This window comes from Sander vitreus, chromosome 3 (assembly GCF_031162955.1).
Source record: "Sander vitreus isolate 19-12246 chromosome 3, sanVit1, whole genome shotgun sequence".
NCBI lineage: Eukaryota > Metazoa > Chordata > Actinopteri > Perciformes > Percidae > Sander > Sander vitreus.
Window position 1 is genome coordinate 13,099,332 of NC_135857.1, and position 20,043 is coordinate 13,119,374.

General features: G+C 40.2%; 1 protein-coding gene across 1 annotated transcript; it reads left to right on the top strand.

Annotated features, from left to right (window-relative positions):
- The first annotated feature begins 3,820 nt into the window (after positions 1 to 3,820).
- LOC144515325 (caspase a-like) lies at positions 3,821 to 6,974 on the top strand. Its single transcript, XM_078246062.1, is given in 10 exon segments — positions 3,821 to 3,868; positions 3,911 to 3,938; positions 4,847 to 5,128; positions 5,227 to 5,315; positions 5,508 to 5,587; positions 5,589 to 5,685; positions 5,790 to 6,033; positions 6,164 to 6,325; positions 6,476 to 6,585; positions 6,707 to 6,974. Coding segments are annotated over 9 exon segments (1,176 nt in total). The 5' UTR covers positions 3,821 to 3,868; positions 3,911 to 3,931; the 3' UTR covers positions 6,812 to 6,974.
- The last annotated feature ends 13,069 nt before the right edge of the window (positions 6,975 to 20,043 follow it).

Sequence of the window (20,043 nt, forward strand, 5' to 3'; positions counted from 1 at the left end):
CTGGGGATGTCTGCTGTTGTGGGCCTAAGCCTATGTTATGTTCTTTTACTTTTACAATGAGCTATCCAAATAAAGTTGACTTAAGTTGATTCCTTGGCTTGTACCTTTGTACCTACATGCACATATAGCTGCAAGCATTTTAACGAGGTCAATTAAAAACATAACGTTTAGACTTAAACACAGATCTTTACTCACTAACTAAACCTAATAAATGCAAGCAATGTTTGTGAAGAAAAAATGTAACATGAGCTTAGCAGTAGATGGATAGATTTAAAAGAGATACAGAATGAAAATAAACATCAATAATCTACATTGAAAAAGCTAAGAATAGTTACTTTCTATAATAAAAACTAAATACATATTCTCTTTCTGTGTAGAAATAAATGTTCTGTGTGCTTAAACTCTGAGGAAAAGGAAACTTCAGAGTCCAGACAAGAGTTGATGGAAAGTAAAGGACATAGTTGCCCTACTAAAATGTGAAGTAATTCCTCGCAATACAAGAAAAACATTTCAAGTTTACCAAAGTCTCAACAATATCAACAGTCTTGATAATTCTGCATTTTATTGTGTGTGCCACGTTTTAGTTTCACTTTGCTGGCGCTCATGCCAGCAATTCTCTGTGTGAGGAGGAAGGGCACAAACCAGTCAACTGTCCGCAACAGAATAAGCCTTTACAGTTTATTATCGTGTAGTGGAGCTTAACTTAACATATGCATTATTAAAAGCCTATACATTTAGGGTAATGTTTACAACAAGGATACATGTTTAAGTAATGCGCAATAAGGATTTTATGCAGGATGTAACTCACTATTAAGAAAGGGCCAACTATCTGTGAGTTTAAGGGATTAGTTATTGATTAATGAACCATAAATCAATGATTTGTAACTCACACTTACTAATTCAAACTCATTTGTAGTTTGTTTTTTAAAAACGTTGTTATACACACAGTTGCCAGTTAACTAGGTACACCTAGCTAAAACGGATACAGTCTAATGCAACAGCCCTGCAATCATTTTTTTTTGTTGAAACTGTTTTATAAAAGTGTTGATCCAACTTTATGATCAATTTTTAGAGGATGTTGTTTGTGGTGCTGTTAGACTGTGTGCCTACTTAAAGGTGTCTCTATTATTTTGCCAACCATATTCATATCAATGAGGGTATGATAACATAGGCTACTCCTAAAGTCTTATTTAATGTTAGAACCTCGGTTGACATCAGAATTTTTGAGTTGTGTATTTCTTTTGCTTCATTTTCCCTCTTCTAGCTGAGCTTGCCAGGGTGAGGGGTAAGTTTGTGGACAAGGTGACCAGAGAACTGATTAAGCAGCTCCTGGACGACCTTTTAGATGATGGTGTCTTGAATGATGGCCAGAAAGACTCGATACTTGAAGAAAACAATACCACAGCAGACAAGGCACGCAGTCTCATTGATATAATAAAGAAGAAAGGAGATGTAGCCAGCAGGAAGATGATCGCTCACCTTAAATTCAGAGATTCTACACTTCACTCTGAACTGGGTCTGGGTCAACCTGTTTAGGTGAGCTGGGCTGGCATACTTGAGCTGGGCAACACTAATGTGCTAGGCCTTTGTCCTGAATGTATTTAACTTGGGTGACAAACTAATGTTGTACGCTGTCATGTTCAAATGTATTAATAGAGAAGGTAGAAGGTGCCTGAGGCAGGAGGATGTTTTTTTTCCCCCTCATTTTTGTTTTAAGGATAAGTCTGGCATTATTCATTATTCTGTCAACAAATACCATTATAAACCAAAACCAACAACTCATAGTCCGTTTCAATATTTTCTGTGAATCTTTAAAAGCAGGTCTCAAACATGGTTTAGTTTAAAGAAAGCCTCAGTGATTTCCTAAAATAGTTGGGCACTGTAGGTTTTAGCAAATCTTACTCCAAACAGCAGTAACTAATGCATTTTGTGAGGGACTATTTTCACTTGTGGATTAAAAGACATAGTATTTACAGCAGCAGGCCAGTGTATGTGGGATTGACTCAAAATAAGATACAATGCTAATTGTTATTGTAATGAAGGAAAATGTCCCTCAGTGCAACTTTGTGGCACATTGATGTGTTTAATAGTTATTGGACAACAATGGCGGAATAAGATGTATTAGGCTTTGACTACACAGGCAATACTTGTTAGTAATTTATTGTGGGTTTCGGTCTTTTCACATGATTTGTTGACAACAATAAAATATACAGTATCACCAGCAAAGATAAATACATAATTATGAACAGCAGTTTGATACCAGTGATGTTGTGTTTTGCTGTCTGCAGCCACAGTCTCTCAGGAGGAGCAGAACTGGTCATCTACACTTATCCTCATGCTGCTTATGCATTACGTGCGGACAGAGAAAATGAAGAATAAAGATGTCTATCATTTATTATCATGCAACTACTAAAGCCATATAAGATGTATGTATGTATAATGTAAAAAAGGTATGGTTTTACTGCAGAAACATTCCAGTAAGCTGGCTCTCATTCATAAATCCTTTGATGTCTTACATTAAAAATCTATGCATATATGCATTTCATATCTAGTAAATGTGATATTTTAAAACCTTTTTTATTAGCTTCAGAGTGATGAGTGAGCGATTGTTGATCAGTTCAATTCAGTTTCACTGTGTACTGTAAATGACTCATTACAAAATTATATATACATTTTAAGTGTGTTGTTTAAGTGGACCTACCTACCATGTGACCATCAGGGATTATGGGACATGTGGCACATTTTAAATCATGCTTGTGTCACAAATAAAATGTTCTTGCAGATCCTAAGACTATTTATTGCTGTACTGGGATAAATTGTATAAGTTCATTCTAATAATGACAGGGAAACTATTGAACAGGTTTTATATGGTACTTTTTAAGTATAGGCCTACAGTAAAACGTAGTTTTGGCCTAAATGAAGAAATGAATTTGTTAAACATGATGGATGCAGTTGTAGGTTGATCATATATGTGTTTGTTTTTTTGTTAGCTCAACACTTTGAGGTTCACCAAATGAGTAGTTCCCAGCGAACAAATGAGGAACTAAAAATGAAACAAGGTAACTCCTTATTTAATTTTATAGAATGGCCAATGATTAATTAATGAGTGAGGAACATCAGGAACTTGACAATTGATGAATCATTAGTAAGTACTTCCCTAATAAGTCATAATTGGGGACTAGATAATAAGAGTTTGAGAGAAAAGCACAAGGGACACAAAAAGGGTAATCATAGGATAATAAAATAATGATCGAGGGACTAGGCTACTTAGTAAATACTCTGTATTATGGATCACTTTACTTGGGGGGGGGGGCAAAAACAGTAATACATGTTTAACTAATTAGTAATTAATGAGTCATTACTAGCTGATTCAGAGTTAATCTGGAATGACTCCTGAAGAAAGTTGTATAATCGATTCACAGATATCCATGAACTAATCACTGCTTTATTATTTATTAATATAGGCTCTCCCAGTGTGTTCTCGAACTCATCATTATCCTCTAATATAATTCCAAGGGAAGCAGCCTACTTATTAACGATTAATCAATTATCAAGTCGGTCCTGATTCGTTACTCACTCGTTTCTCAATTAACTAGGCTAATTATTAACTAACTATAGCTAGGCTACTCTATAAACGTTTGATTAGGATTTAGGCTACTCATTGTCACAACGCTTCACCATTTAGAGCAATGGTTCTGTTTTTAAGCCACACTATGTTAGCCTTAGCAGCAGTAGGCTAATGCAGTGATCTGTAGTAGGCTACTAGTAACTTAAAGTAGGTTACATAAAAGCAGGAAACATAGTTAGCATCTCATCCACCTACGCAACGCAACCGCCCCTGTCCACAGGCTGTCGGGAGCTGGCGAGATTTCATGTGTAACTTTTTTTTCTCAGACTACAATTTAAACAGTTCTGATACGAGATTTGAGAAATGGCAGGTAAGTGTTCCCGAGCTAAATGCATTTTAAAAGTAGCCTAACCATAACTTTGGTGTATGTTGGAGGTTATCTGCAGGCGAGCAGACGGCCAGCGTTTCTACTTAGACTACTGTGAGTGGTATAGCGCTGAGGAAGATGGGGGATAGAAATATGATTTCTTACACTTCCTTTGTTTTACAAAGTTTACCAAAGTCTCGACAATATCAACAGTCTTGATAATTCTGCATTTTATTGTGTGTGCCACGTTTTAGTTTCACTTTGCTGGCGCTCATGCCAGCAATTCTCTGTGTGAGGAGGAAGGGCACAAACCAGTCAACTGTCCGCAACAGAATAAGCCTTTACAGTTTATTATCGTGTAGTGGAGCTTAACTTAACGTATGCATTATTAAAAGCCTATACATTTAGGGTAATGTTTACAACAAGGATACATGTTTAAGTAATGCGCAATAAGGATTTTATGCAGGATGTAACTCACTATTAAGAAAGGGCCAACTATCTGTGAGTTTAAGGGATTAGTTATTGATTAATGAACCATAAATCAATGATTTGTAGCTCACACTTATTTGTAGTTTGTTTTTTAAAAACGTTATTATACACACAGTTGCCAGTTTAACTAGGTACACCTAGCTAAAACGGATACAGTCTAATGCAACAGCCCTGCAATCATTTTTTTTTGTTGAAACTGTTTTATAAAAGTGTTGATCCAACTTTATGATCAATTTTTAGAGGATGTTGTTTGTGGTGCTGTTAGACTGTGTGCCTACTTAAAGGTGTCTCTATTATTTTGCCAACCATATTCATATCAATGAGGGTATGATAACATAGGCTACTCCTAAAGTCTTATTTAATGTCATGACATCAGAATTTCTGAGTTGTGTATTTCTTTTGCTTCATATTCCCTCTTCTAGCTGAGCTTGCCAGGGTGAGGGGTAAGTTTGTGGACAAGGTGTCCAGAGAACTGATTAAGCAGCTCCTGGACGACCTTTTAGATGATGGTGTCTTGAATGATGGCCAGAAAGACTCGATACTTGAAGAAAACAATACCACAGCAGACAAGGCACGCAGTCTCATTGATATAATAAAGAAGAAAGGAGATGTAGCCAGCAGGAAGATGATCGCTCACCTTTGCAGAAGAGATTCGACACTTCACTCTGAACTGGGTCTGTCCTGTGGTCAACCTGCGCAGCCGGGTCAGCTGACATATTTCATCCTATTTGACACTGTCATGAATACAGATATACCCCAAAATAAGTACATCATTTTGAACATTAATGTTTTCTGTTCCTAGCTGCAGAGCAACAGAAGAACCAGGACTGGTGCACCATGCTCATCCCTACCACCGAGGCATTCTGGATGGAGAAAATGAAGAACAGAAAAGTTAGTCATTCATGAAGGCAATATCAAATATTTCACATGGTCTTAAATGACAGATTTAACCTCAGCTATTTGCAACAAGTTTCTGTTCAAGAAAGGTGTTGGTAACAAGTGGGAAACATAGTTTTCTTATTAAAGTCTACAATGTACATATTTCCAAACTTATGGTACAATTTGTTTGTATGTGTTTTTCAGACTTACCCTGCAGAAAAAAATTCCATCAGGAATCGTGTGGCCCTGCTAATCACTAATATAAAGTTTACTGATGAGAGACATGAACAGAAATGGAGCTGAGAATGACGAGAAGAACATGGAGAAACTGCTCACGGCTCTGGGATACGAGGTGGTGAAACACACAAACTTCACAGGAAAGGTACTTTCATTTAAAAAAAAAAAAAAAGAAAAAAAGAAAAATAAAACAAAATAAATTCTAAGTTGATATAGTGATACAGTAACTGACTTTTTGTATTCTCACAGGCAATTGATGATGCTGTAAGGGAGTTCTCTAAACATCCGAAACTCAAAGAGACAGACAGTGTGGTGGTGGTTATCATGTCTCATGGGAAACTGGGAGCTGTCCTCGGCTGCAACTGGACAAAAGATGATGTTGAGAAACCAGATGAGTTCCCCATCGACAACATTTACAAACACTTGGGCTCAGAGAAATGTCCAGCGCTGCTGAACAAACCCAAGATCATCATCATCCAGGCCTGCAGAGGAGGTGATCCCCATCTATTCTCACGCAACAAACACCAATATAAATGAATTTAGGAGCCTGCTAACGTCTTGTTGATGGCTAAATTCAAGCGATGTTCTCGTGTACTGTACTAAAAGTATGCCACATGTTCCAGGGGAGAAAGGATCAGTGCTTGTTAGTGACGATGCAGTGGTCTGTGATGATGCGTCACAGCCAAGTCCGCCCCCGTCTGCTGACGAAGAAAACATTGAGGATGACAATTTGAGATATGTACACAGAGAAAAAGACTTCATTTCTCTTCTTTCCTCCACCCCCAGTAAGTTAACTTAAACATTTTCAGATCTTATTCTACAGCTCATAGAGATTCAGAATGAAAATAATCATCAATAATCTGCATTGAAAACTGCTAAGAATAGTTATTTAAAAACTAAATACATTTTCTCTTTCTGTGTGTTTTTTCCTCCAGACACAGTCTCATACAGACAAAAAAATAACGGGTCTTTTCTCATCCAGTACATTGTTGATGTATTCAACACCTTGGCACATAAGGAACACATTGAGGATCTTTTCCTAGAAGTAAGTGGAACGTAATATCAGTTTGTGAGGCAATAATACCACATAGCAAGCTGTGATGATGAAGCTCTTGTTTTATTAGACTTTTGCTTAATTTAATGCATTGTTTGTTTCAACCACACAGGTTATGCAACGCTTTGAAGAGTTTTCCATTCAAAGCCTAAGACAGATGCCGACCAAAGACAGAACCACTCTAACAAAGCACTTCTACTTCTTCCCAGGTCTCTAAGGGCAGGATTCACTGTTTAACCCTTCTGTTGTCCTCGGGTCAAAATTGACCCATTTTTATATCAGAATTATGGGGTTTTTTTTACCCAAATTGCTCCCAAAATAACATGAATGTATGGATGCCATGTAACATTCTTGGCAGGTAAAATGTATGATTACTTTCATTGAATTGTGGGTGTTTTCTTTTCTTCAATTTGATAGCATTTGAAATGAACGGTGATCCACTCAACATCCTCTGATCTTAACTATCAGTCAAAATAATCCACAATTTCTGTTTTTTGAAACAAAAAAAATTAGGTATTATGTCATTTAAATTATGTTTATTGACCATGTATTTAAAAAAACGTCAAAAAAAGTGACAAAAACGTTTCAAAAAGCGTCAAAAAACGTTGGAAAAAGAGCCAAAAAAAGTTCATTTGCAATTTTAATCACGGTCTACGGGAAGACCACACAAGGGTTAACACAGATTTCTAGCCACATTTTAAATAATGTTGCAATGTTTTTTGAAGTTAGCTACTTGGTAAATTGATCAAACTTTTGGATGAATCACTGAATGGGCCTACCGGGCAGGGGGCCAGTGACCCAAGTGACAGAAAAAAGAGATGTAAATAGACACAAATTGAAAACAAAGACCCAATCTAGAACTACTCAAGGAGTTTGAATTTAATTTAATTTTTAATTAAATAGACATTTTTATGAACTTACATTTAACAGGTTGCTTACTCATGGTTGTCATGCAGCTAGTCAACAGGATATTGGATGATTGGCTTCACCAGGCTCCTACTTCTTCCATCAAATTTTAAAACACAAGAAATCTAATTTATGAAACCACTTGGATTTTCTATACAGCCAAAGCAACAGTGTTTTTCATTTTAAATTTCTTAAATGTTATAAGACACCAGACAGCACTGCCATTAACTCAGACACAGTGCCCTGTTAATCATCAGTACTTTAGCATGAAACATTAATAACGTGTGCATAATTAAAAAGCTTGTTTTGATTCTTAATGTGACATCTCAACAATGAAGGGCATTTACTTTTGTTCTTGCTGGTGTAAATTGTGTCCAGGTAGGACACCAACATTCAGCACTATGATATTTTCAAATGGTTTTCTTGTACGAATAGTAGAGAAGAGAAGATAGGGCTAGGCTGGGGATGTCTGCTGTTGTGGGCCTAAGCCTATGGCATGCTCTTTTACTTGATGTGTGACAATGAGCTATCCAAATAAAGTTGACTTAAGTGGATTCCTTGGATGTACCTTTGTACCTACATGCACATATAGCTGCAAGCATTTTAACAAGGTCAATTAAAAACAACGTTTAGACTTAAACGTAAATCTTTACTCACTAACTAAACCTAATAAATGCAAGCAATGTTTGTGAAGAAAACGTAACATGAGCTTAGATGAATAGATTTAAAAAAAAAAGTTTGGTACAGTATATTATTCTCGGCAGCACAAATACATAAATGGACAACAGCAGACAATCAGGGTAATGGATGTCAGTGGTATGTGAGGAGGGAGCTACAGGCAGGAGTTCAGAGTCCTGATGGCTAAGAGAAAGAAGCTGTTTGTGAAGTTTGTGAACTCAAGTAATCAACATATAAAAGAAGTTTGAGTAATCTGAAGTAATCACAACAGCAGACATAAAGACAGCAGAGAAAAGCATATTAGAAATGTCATGCAGTTTGGAGAAACACATTTCGATTCGATCTGTCGTATCTAATGATGTTACAGTGTGACTGCTTTGTGTTAGTATTATATGTCACAGCTCCGCATGTGGGTGGAATTCTGCACTAAAATGACTGAAACTTTGGAAGATACCCAGTGGATATGTCTAATTCAGACTGCTGCTGAACAAACCCAAGACTATCATCCAGGCCTGCAGAGAAGGTGACTCTTATCTCCTCTCACAGACATCAACATAGTTGTGCAGCAGTAGTAGATTGGAGCTGAACTGTATTGAAAGTATGTCAAATACGTTGCAGGAAATCGTGGTTAGTGGTTAGCTGTGGTCTGTGAAGATGTGTCACAGACAAACTCTCTTAAAGAAAACATTGTGGATAATACTTTGTGATGTGTAGACACAGAAAGACTTACTTTTTCTTCTTTCCAGCACCCAGTTAGTCTTTTTAGATTTCTACACCTCATACTGTAACATCATAAAGAAAATCACATTTAAGCATGCCTACCTCATAGTGAATAATCTATATATTTTCTTTTTTTGTATGATCTTCCTGCAGATACTGACTTATAGACACATTTCATTAACTTTTCTTAGGGCATTGTTGAGCTATTCAACATCTGCTCCCATGAGGACGTTAATTGTTCAGACAAGTACATTTTGGAAGTAGAAACCGTTGTGTTTTGATAGGACATTTGCAAGCAAAAGAGAACTCTTTATTATGACCTAATCATTACTAAATGCTGTGGTGCAACAAGACCACAAAGCACATTACATAATCACAATACTTTATGGTGAACTTATTGGTGAATAGCTAGAACTGAATTTTGTTTTATACGGAATGTAATTAAAATGTAAGTCTTAGTTCTAAATCCTTGGATGTTGGTTAGAAAATACTGTAACTTTGTGTTTATTTGAAACACAGGTAAGGTTTATTGTCAGATGCTAGAAGAGGAAGTAAATGTCCTGTGTGCTTTGACTGAGAGGAAAAAGGAAACTTCAGAGTCCAGACAAGAGTTGATGGAAAGTAAAGGACATAGTTGCCCTACTAAAATGGGAAGTAATTCCTCGCAATACAAGAAAAACATTTCAGTTCATGAGCTGGACAAAACTTAATAAGGGATATTAGAAATTGTAGGGAAATCTGTCTCGGTCATCAAACGTTTACTCATGTAGCTGTAATGTGGGATGTTTAAACAGGGACATAACAAAATAATACACTAGCCTTAGAATTTAGAGAAATAGATATACAACCAATGGCCAGAAAAAAGAAACACACCAACCAACACAAAGACATTGGTGTAATATATCTCCTTCTGAGAGAGATATTTTGGCTGAGCTCCAATACAACACAACATAAACAGGTTCAATGCATTCACAGATTCTGGAGATAAATATAGCAAGTAGACAGTTACTGGAGGGCCTTGCCTTTAAAAAGAAGTACTCCTCTTTTCTATAGGTGTTGGTCATATAATTAGAATATCATAAAAAAGCAGATTTCAGTAATTCCATTCAAAAAGTGAAATTTGTATATTATATTCATTCATCACACACAGAGTGATATATTTCAAATGTTCATTTCTTTTAATTGTGATGATTATAACTGACAACTAATGAAAATCCCAAATTCAGTATCTCCAAAAATTAGAATATTACTTAAGACCAATACAAAAAAGGATTTTTAGAAATGTTGGCCAACTGAAAAGTATGAACATGAAAAGTATGAGCATGTACAGCACTCAGTACTTAGTTGGGGCTCCTTTTGCCTGAATTACTGCAGCAATGCGGCGTGGCATGGAGTCGATCAGTCTGTTGCACTGCTCAGGTGTTATGAGAGCCCAGGTTGCTCTGATAGTGGCCTTCAGCTCTTCTGCATTGTTGGTCTGGCGCATCGCATCTTCCTCTTCACAATACCCCATAGATTTTCTATAGGGTTAAGGTCAGGTGAGTTTGCTGGCCAGTTAAGAACAGGGATACCATGGTCCTTAAACCAGGTACTGGTAGCTTTGGCACTGTGTGCAGGTGCCAAGTCCTGTTGGAAAATGAAATCTGCATCTCCATAAAGTTGGTCAGCAGCAGGAAGCATGAAGTGCTCTAAAACTTCCTGGTAGACGGCTGCATTGACCCTGGACCTCAGAAAACACAGTGGACCAACACCAGCAGATGACATGGCACCCCAAACCATCACTGACTGTGGAAACTTTACACTGGACTTCAAGCAACGTGGATTCTGTGCCTCTCCTCTCTTCCTCCAGACTCTGGGACCTTTTCCAAAGGAAATGCTAAATTTACTTTCATCAGAGAACATAACTTTGGACCACTCAGCAGCAGTCCAGTCCTTTTTGTCTTTAGCCCAGGCGAGACGCTTCTGACACTGTCTTGTTCAAGAGTGGCTTGACACAAGGAATGCGACAGCTGAAACCCATGTCTTGCTTACGTCTGTGCGTGGTGGTTCTTGAAGCACTGACTCCAGCTGCAGTCCACTCTGTGAATCTCCCCCACATTTTTGAATGGGTTTTGTTTCACAATCCTCTCCAGGGTGCAGTTATCCCTATTGCTTGTACACTTTTTTTCTACCACATCTTTTCCTTCCCTTCACCTCTCTATTAATGTGCTTGGACACAGAGCTCTGTGAACAGCCAGCCTCTTTAGTAATGACCTTTTGTGTCTTACCCTCCTTGTGCAAGGTGTCAGTGGTCGTCTTTTGGACAGCTGTCAAGTCAGCAGTCTTCCCCATGATTGTGTAGCCTCCAGAACTAGACTGAGAGACCATTTAAAGGCCTTTGCAGGTGTTTTGAGTGAATTAGCTGATTAGAGTGTGGCACCAGGTGTCTTCAATATTGAATCTTGTCACAATATTCTAATTTTCTGAGATACTGAATTAGGGGTTTTCATTAGTTGTCAGTTATAATCATCACAATTAAAATAAATAAACACTTGAAATATATCAATCTGTGTGGAATGAATGTATACATTATACAAGTTTCACTTTTTGAATGGAATTACTGAAATAAATCAACTTAAAACTTAACTTAAAATTCAAGATTTTCCCTTTAATGGACTTACAGAAACATCCTGTCTCTTTAAATGTATGTAAAGCAATGCACACACTCTGAATGTGATTTTTCAGACAATCTTTAAAAAACAAAACAAACTTAAATGAAACCAAACCATGTCATCACAATACACCACAAAGGCAACAAGTTGAGTAGGCAACATGGTAACATGGTTGCAGTCTCTGTGCATGTCTGAAAGCAGAAATTAGTTTTTTTACAGGGCTACTTTGAGTTCATGCTGACACTTTCACTAACTCATGTTCACTCATGAAAATGAACAGTGAAGTAGCTCAACAAAGAATATGCTTAAAGCTCGGGGTTTATAAAAAGACATAAAACAAGAAATGTTTGTCACTTACAGACCAGAGTTATCAATCCAAACCTGACTAGACTCAATTTTAACATCTTATTTGAACATACTGGCAGTGTTAGATAGCTTTATATCAGTTTACACTTTATACAAAACAAAGACACAGGTGGCTAATAACAAGCACTCATGTTTTCATCCCACGACTCACACTCAGCACGTTCAAACATTTAGCTACAAATAAACACACATATATCCTCTTTCCCATGCACACGCAACACTGGAGCAATGGCCAAAAATGGCTTCCGTAAACTGCAAGATATGACATTAGAAAATGTTTGGCAGTGTGATGATTCTACGAGCTAACTATCCAACATGTCGTCTGTCCCCTTTGCATTAGAAAACAAAACACCACTTTACAGTGAACTAAACCATGCAGGGCTTTTGATGGGAGGTAGAGGACATCAGAGAGAGAACGTCAAAAGAAAAGATAAAGTAAAAAAAAACAAAAAACACTGCAGATTAGTGGACAATAACTTTGCCTGTACAACACAAAATAGACATCACAACTGAATAAATGTCATATTTGGAAGTTGGAATGTATTAGTACAGTGTTACATATTTAGTAAAGATAAACAGTTTGCAGCACCACACATTTACAAAATAGCAACTCATGCGAAAACACCTCTGGCCCTGTACGCCGTGTGTAAAATGTGTCGTACAATATAATGCACCTTGTAATAGATTGAATTTATGAAAACAGGAAACTGAAAATGTAAATCTGTTGTGTCTTTGCTCTGTTGTGTCTGCGGCTGTGTGTCTTTGAGTGTGACTGTGGTTGTGGTTTATGCCAGCGTTCCTCCAACAATGGAGGCAATGACAATTCCCAGAACCACACAGCATATGATAATCATAATTTTCTTCTGTAGTGTTAAGTGTTAACAAGAACAGATAAACAGTCATCAATGGCAGCAAATGGGGAGCAGAGGAAAACATGTTAGAGATATGACTTTACTTTAATACATTACAATATGTATAATGATCAGAACAAAATGCAGTTTAGAAGAAAAGCAGAAGGCAATATTTGATTTTAATGAAACCGGGTTATGATGTTGTTGGAGTGTGACTGTTGTTTAGAAGTGTTTCCACATCCTCTACTAAAACCAAAAATCTTTGGTTCCTGCATTTTGATCATACCACATCAGACAACATACAGTACTTTCACACATGCCACAAATGTGAATGGTTCTCATATTTAAAGCCACTATGTTTAGAATATGGGACTCCTCAATATTGGCGCCATCTGGTGGCAGCAAAGAGTGTAATGTGGCAGACAGCAATGCATGGAGCTACCTCCTGAAATAATCCTAAATCCATATGACTGAGCCGATGTTCACAGGGATTGTTTCATTTTTCTGCAAAAATCTACACGGTGGCTTTAAAGGTAAATTGTAAAACATGTCTTTTCAGCATGCATTCCTCTACATTCATAAACAGCCAATGTCCAACTTGTAAACCCTGTGGAATCAACAGTCTTCATCAATTCTTAAAGGAATAGTTTGGCATTTTGGCAGCCAATAGTTAAATGAGAGGATTGATACTGTTCTCATGTACAGTAAAAAAGAAGGTGGAGCCAGCAGCTAGTTAGCTTAGCTTAGCATAAAGAGAGTAACACGGAAAGCAGGGGAAACAGCTAGCTTGGCTCTGTCCACAGATAACAACATCTGCCTATCAGAACCTCTTAAACTCACTAATGTTTCATCTTGTTTAATCCAAACAAAAATTGTTTTAAAAAAATAAATAAAAATTGGGCACAAATTGGGTTGTAAAAACATTTTGTTGCCAATTTGTCCCAGTGGCTACTCAAGGAAACCCAAAACACGTTGTCTTTGTATTACAAATTTTAATCCAATCAGGTTTTATATCTGTAAAACTTTCTCAAAACCTAAAGTTCTTTTTATGTGCATGACATCAGAAGTCACTGCTCTAGGCCAAGAAATAGTCCAGAACAACACCCATAAAATCACAATTCTTTTCATTTTTATCGATCCTCTCACCTAATTCCTGGCAAAACAACAATGTGTGTTTCCCATATGGTATAATTATTCCTTTAATGCTTAAAACAAGGTGAAGTTAATTATTTTGTAACCGTGATCATGGACTCATAAAACATTATCAGGATCAATGTTAGATACATCTGTACGTATGTGAGAGGCTGGCTGTTCATGAACTATGCTGAGGTATAAGCACTTTGAAAATGATTTCGGTCTTTGATTCAACAGACGTTTGTTTTGATTAACATAACCACCTTAATGCAGCTTTGTGTTTGTAGAAAAACATGCAAAGCTGTTCAGCAGACTGCAGAACATGCACACTACAAAGGTACACTGTGAATCATGACACAAAGCACAAGTTAGTTCCTCAGGACGTTTGACTGTAAAGAAGGTTTAGAAAACAAATGTGTACATAAAATGTACATAAAAGTTATCATAAAATATTTGAGTGCACAGGGCATTTATGCAAGCCTACTTTCTACTTCATGAGCAGTTCCTGACTGCACAGTACAGACCCCACTATATAGTACATACTAACTGCCGAACATATGAACCCAAGATAGGCATCACGTCCTGCCCTGTCTGCTCTGTAGGGATTTCTTAGAGTCCTAACTGAGTCCAACTGCGAGGCAAATAATGAGGACGGTCAGACATGCTGCAATACAACCTCCTATCAGGATCACTTTCTGGAGGGGGAGAATAGAAACAAGGAGGGCAAAGTGTCAGCAAATGATTCAGTGGATTTAAAGAGAGAACGAATGAGAAACAGAGACAGAAGGAAAGAAAGGAAGAGCATAGTCTATGATTATAAGTGGGGAATAATTATGTGGATGACCCTAGATTGGGGTCATGTGATGTATGAAATTCCTCTACCTTTGAGTGCTATTATAGATATTCACCAATAGGTGGCAGAGCTGTGTCACTGTGATCAGAGCCGTATATAGAGAGAGTTTGGCCAACTCAAATCATGGGCGCCATATTGGATACTATGTCAGATGACACATCTGAAGTGTAACCATATGGGGCAAATATGCTATCTTGAAATAAATCGCTTATTTTCACCATAAACAGGCATATACATGTTATTATCAACGTTTGTCAATATGTAAAAGGCCCTTATGGAAATATTCCAGTGTATATTTACCTTCTATATTGTAAATGGGCTTCTAAAAAATGCCCATTGTAGTGAGTGACCACGTCGCCTAAAGTCTCCGAGCAGTGTTTACCTTTCTTTTTCTCTACAGTCTCCCGAGTCCTGACGTAACCTTTCGTAGTTCATCCATCGCCGAGGACAGATTAAACTTACTCAATGCCGAAAATTGTAACTGTAACTAGTGCTGCATTGTAATGTACTGCATTATTAGGCCGGCTACACACTGGCTGCGTGGCGTGAGCGTGTACACTGCGTGGTGTGTCCGTTTTTATTTCAGCTCCCATGTTAACAGGTTAGAGCTTGCACACTGCCTGCATGACACGCACGTCTCAGGCGCGGAAGCCGAAAACGCGTGCCTGTTAGAAATAGAACCAACACCTATTTTTTACGCGACACGCAAGCGTGTTGGAAGCGTTTCCAGACAAAATAGAATAGGAAAAGATGTTTATATGTCATTTTGACACAAATACATGTTAATAAATGACATTTTAATGTTTGAAGGTCTCTAGGTTTTGACATAAATGCAGATATAAATGTAATTAAAAAAAATTAATTATCGATTTTCAAATATTGCACCTGTCAATACAGAACGAAATATTCTGTAGCCTATTTTGCCGTCAATACTGCCAACGTTGTCTTTGCTGTAATCAAATCAGTATATATTTATGTTTAACATGAAGTATACTACTGATTGAGTGCAGTAACCAATGGGAAACATACATGTGTACAGACAAGGCTAGCAGCAGCAGCACCGCGTCAGACACGTTTCTGGTATGCAAAGACATAGAAAAATCCACGCAGCCGCCACGCAGCTGACACGCAACAGAAACACCACACTCACGCATCCAGTGTGTAGCCGGCCTTAGGCTACAAATGCAGAAGGGCATTCAGTAACTTACTTGCTCCCATACTTTTCGCCTTTTTGGTTCACTATCTTTCATTGCAGTCAAACGCACAACAGTTGGGCATTTTTTTCAGTGATTTATGCCATTTTTTAAATAATTTATTAAAATGTTCCACTATTCCCTGCACTATGTCAATGGGATCAGATGAATGTTGATATCCAACATCCACGAAACACGTGACCTCCTCGGAACCAGTCGCATAACTAGATAGCTAAGAACATTTGATTCCCTAGTTGGTCAAACTCTCTCTATATACGGCTCTGACTGTGATCTAGGTGAAACCATAGACAGTGAAAGAAATGGACACAGCGACGCCACAGACTTCGACGGAGATCAGTGAAGTCAATTAGAAGCACTTTTCCAGTAATGGCTGAGCGTACTGCGCAGCCTCAAACTGAGCTTGACAACGTAGATGTGACACGAGCAACCTGTCTGAAAGTTGAAAGTCTTCTGGTAGCTGCGCCAAGAGAAATCGGAATCATTCTGAATCTTGCAGAGACCGACGGAGAGCGTGAGTAGGAGCTGTCCATGAGCGTAGGAGCAGGAGCAAAACGTTGCTTTAATATTTTGTTCCAATGCTTTCATGGACTCTCTATGGGTTTCTCCCTTGACTGTATGCCTCCATGTCCCCCCCCCAAAAGTCGCGTGGTCATGACGCAATCGTTAGCCTATTTCTACAAAAACAGCTGCTACGGGGCCATAACGTGAGATACAAGGTAGTGGAGCCTTTTATACATTGTCGGGTTTCTTTAGAAATAAACAATGGACAAATAAGAGTCTTTAAACGCTTCAGATGTAAAGTTATTTACTGTCAAAGTATCGCCAAAATGAATGGGAGTCAATGGAATGCTAATGGCAGGTGATGGCTTATTAGCCTATGAACCTCTCCATAGGAGGTACGCTTTTCAGACGCTCGCTTACCTAGGGTGACCAGACGTCCCTGGTTTCCGGGGACAGTCCCCGGTTTCGGTGATCTGTCCCCGGCTGGAGCTGTCCCCGGTTTTCACTGTGACTGACAGACCCAAAACTGGAATGAAAGAAAGAAAACATTGACCAAACGTATAGTCGCGCTGACTCGCGCACCCTACACGTGCAGGCTCAAGAAGAAAATATTTCCTCAATAGTTTTAATTGTATCCGACACTCAATGAGCTGTTGCAGAAACAAGCCCAGCGTGAAGCAATAAAGCAAAAGCTGTCAGATAAATGTAGTGCAGTTGTTATGTTGCGGGAAGTTGAGGACCCAAAGACAAAGAGCAGGCAGGAGAAAGTTTGAGGTGGTAAGTAGTAAGCAGTAAGTCAATCGGGCGGAAAAGAAACTCCGAAGTGGCCAAACAGGCCAGCGAAGGTAGAGCCCCTCAGGCAGCCAAGCAGGACGTCGAGGACTCTGAGGCAGCCGTCTGCGAAGGTGAATCCCTTCTCAAGGCCGGCAGTGAAGGCAAAATCCCTCTGGTGGCCATCCGCGAAGGAGAAACCCCTCTGGAAGCCGTCTGCGAAGGCAAATCCGTTCTGGAGGCCGTCTGCGAAGGCGAATCCCTTCTCAAGGCCGGCAGTGAAGGCAAAATCCCTCTGGTGGCCATCCGCGAAGGAGAAACCCCTCTGGAAGCCGTCTGCGAAGGCAAATCCGTTCTGGAGGCCGTCCGCGAAGGCGAATCCCTTCTGAAGGCTGCCGGCTCAGGCGAATCTGGAGGCCAGACAGGATGGCTCAGGCTGAATTCCTCAGGAGACCTGGAAGGCCGGCGAAGGCCAAAACCCTCTGAGGGCCGGCGGCGAAGGTGAAACCCTTCTGGAGGCCAGACAGGACGGCTCAGGCTGAATCCCTCAGGAGACCTGGAAGGCCAGCGAAGGCTAAAACCCTCTGAGGGCCGGGCAGGCCAAGGGGCAGCTGGGCTGGGTCCAGGCGGCGGATCAGCTGGGCTGGAGTCCGCCAAATAGGCAACGGGAACAGAGGTGGACAGGGGTGCCGACAGGGTACGAGGGGCAGGAGTAGGTCTGACCGCCGACAGGACACGAGGGGCAGGAGTGGGTCTGACCGACAACAAAGGCAAGGTCTCTGGGAGACAGGACAAGGGCAAAGTCACTGGGGCGGTTTCAAGGGCGGTCTCAGGGGCGCCAGGGACCGGCAAAGTCACTGGGGAGGTCTCTGGGGCCCCGGAGACCGGCAAAGCCTCAGGGGCAACCTCTTGGAAGCCGGGCACCGGCAAAGTCTCTGAAGCGCCGGAAACCGGCTAAGTCACTGGGGTGTCGGGCAAAGGTAAAGATTCTAGGAGATCGGTCGACGTAGACTCTGGGAGGTCGGTCGACGTAGACTCTGGGAGGTCGGTCGACGTAGACTCTGGGAGGTCGGTCGACGTAGACTCTGGGAGAGCAGTCAACGTAGACTCTGGGTGCCTGCACGTCAGCGGCGGTTCTGGGCGGCTGCACGTCAGCGGCGGTTCAGGGCGGCTGCACGTCAGCGGCGGTTCAGGGCGGCTGCACGTCAGCAGAGGTTCTGGGCGGCTGCACGTCCGCGGCGGTTCAGGGAGGCTGCTAGCCAGCCGAGGATCAGAGTGGCTGCTAGCCAGCCAGGGTACGGAGAGGCTGCTAGCCAGCCGAGGTTCTGGAGGGCTTGCTAGCCAACCGGGGATCTAGGGAGAAGCTAGCCAGCCAGGGATCTGTGAGGCTGCGCGCCAGCCGGGAACGAGAGATGCTGCTAGCCAGCCGGGGATCTAAGAGGCTGCTAGCCAACCAGGGTTCGGAGAGGCTGCTAGCCAGCCGGGGTTCAAAGAGGCTGCTAGCCAGCCTGGATTCGAAGAGGCTGCTAGCCAGCTCGGGGGTGCTAGAAAGCTCAGGGACGCTAGAAAGCTTGGGGACACTAGAAAGCTCGGGGACACTAGAAGGCTCGGGGACAATAGAGAGCTCATGGACACTAAAGAGCTCGGGGACACTGGGCAGTGCTGGGACACTGGTCAACTCAGAGACACTGGGCAGTGCTGGGACACTGGGCAGCTCTGGAACACTGGTCAGCTCTGGAACACTGGTAACACTGGTCAGCTCTGGAACACTGGTCAGCTCTGGAACACTGGTCAGCTCTGGAGAGACTCAGCCAAAGGCTTGTGTCTGGCACAACCACCTCAACCGGAATCTAAACCTTCCAATGATATTAGCGCCAGTTGCTGTGACAAATGGTTTGCGAGAAAATTAACATTGAACCTACATGAAATGTTATCATATTTGCATAAATCTCTGCACACCCATTACTCTCTGTGAAATATTTCACAAACCCTTCACTCAACACATGCATCGGTACAACAAGCGATTCACGGGTAATCCAGTTTTGAAATTGCAACAAAATTTCTACATGGTCTCCAACCTTGGGCCAAAATTATAATGTATTCTCATGTAAACTATTTATGTCAGCACAGACATTTTTGTAAATTGCTTAGCCAGTGTATCCCACCATAATAGTTATTATATTGCCAGATTCCAGACAATCCCACTTACTTATATATATATATATATATATATATATATATATATATATATATATATATATATATATATATATATCCCACTTACAATTAAGAATATACTGTATATTTCTACTGGTATGCTTCCTAGTGACAATAATGCAAAAATATGAAGAAAAACTATTCCACCTGTGTGTGGATGGTTAAAATTCTGAAGTGCAAAATAGTTCAAGCTACAGCACAAATATTTCCATCCATAGATAAGAATAATCAAGTCTAACCTCTGAATTTCTTTTCAAAGTGCACCAGATTGATGCATGTAAACGTTAAAAATAGACAACATTTTCCTACAGGGGAGCATGCCCATGGACCCTCCTAGGGGGGCTTATTCGCTGTCAAAGTGACGTCAAAATGACGTCAAAATGAATAGCAGTCAATGGGATGCTAACGGGGGGTGAGTGCTTGTTAGCATCAAAATAGCACCATAGGAGGTACGCGTTGTGAGGAGAAGCTTACCCCCTTGTTGGTACCTTTTATGAACTTGGCATCACCCGTATCCCAACATTCATTTCGGCATTCAGTGAGGGTCGGGGTTCCGGTACATAGACAGACCAAAAACGGGACAATTT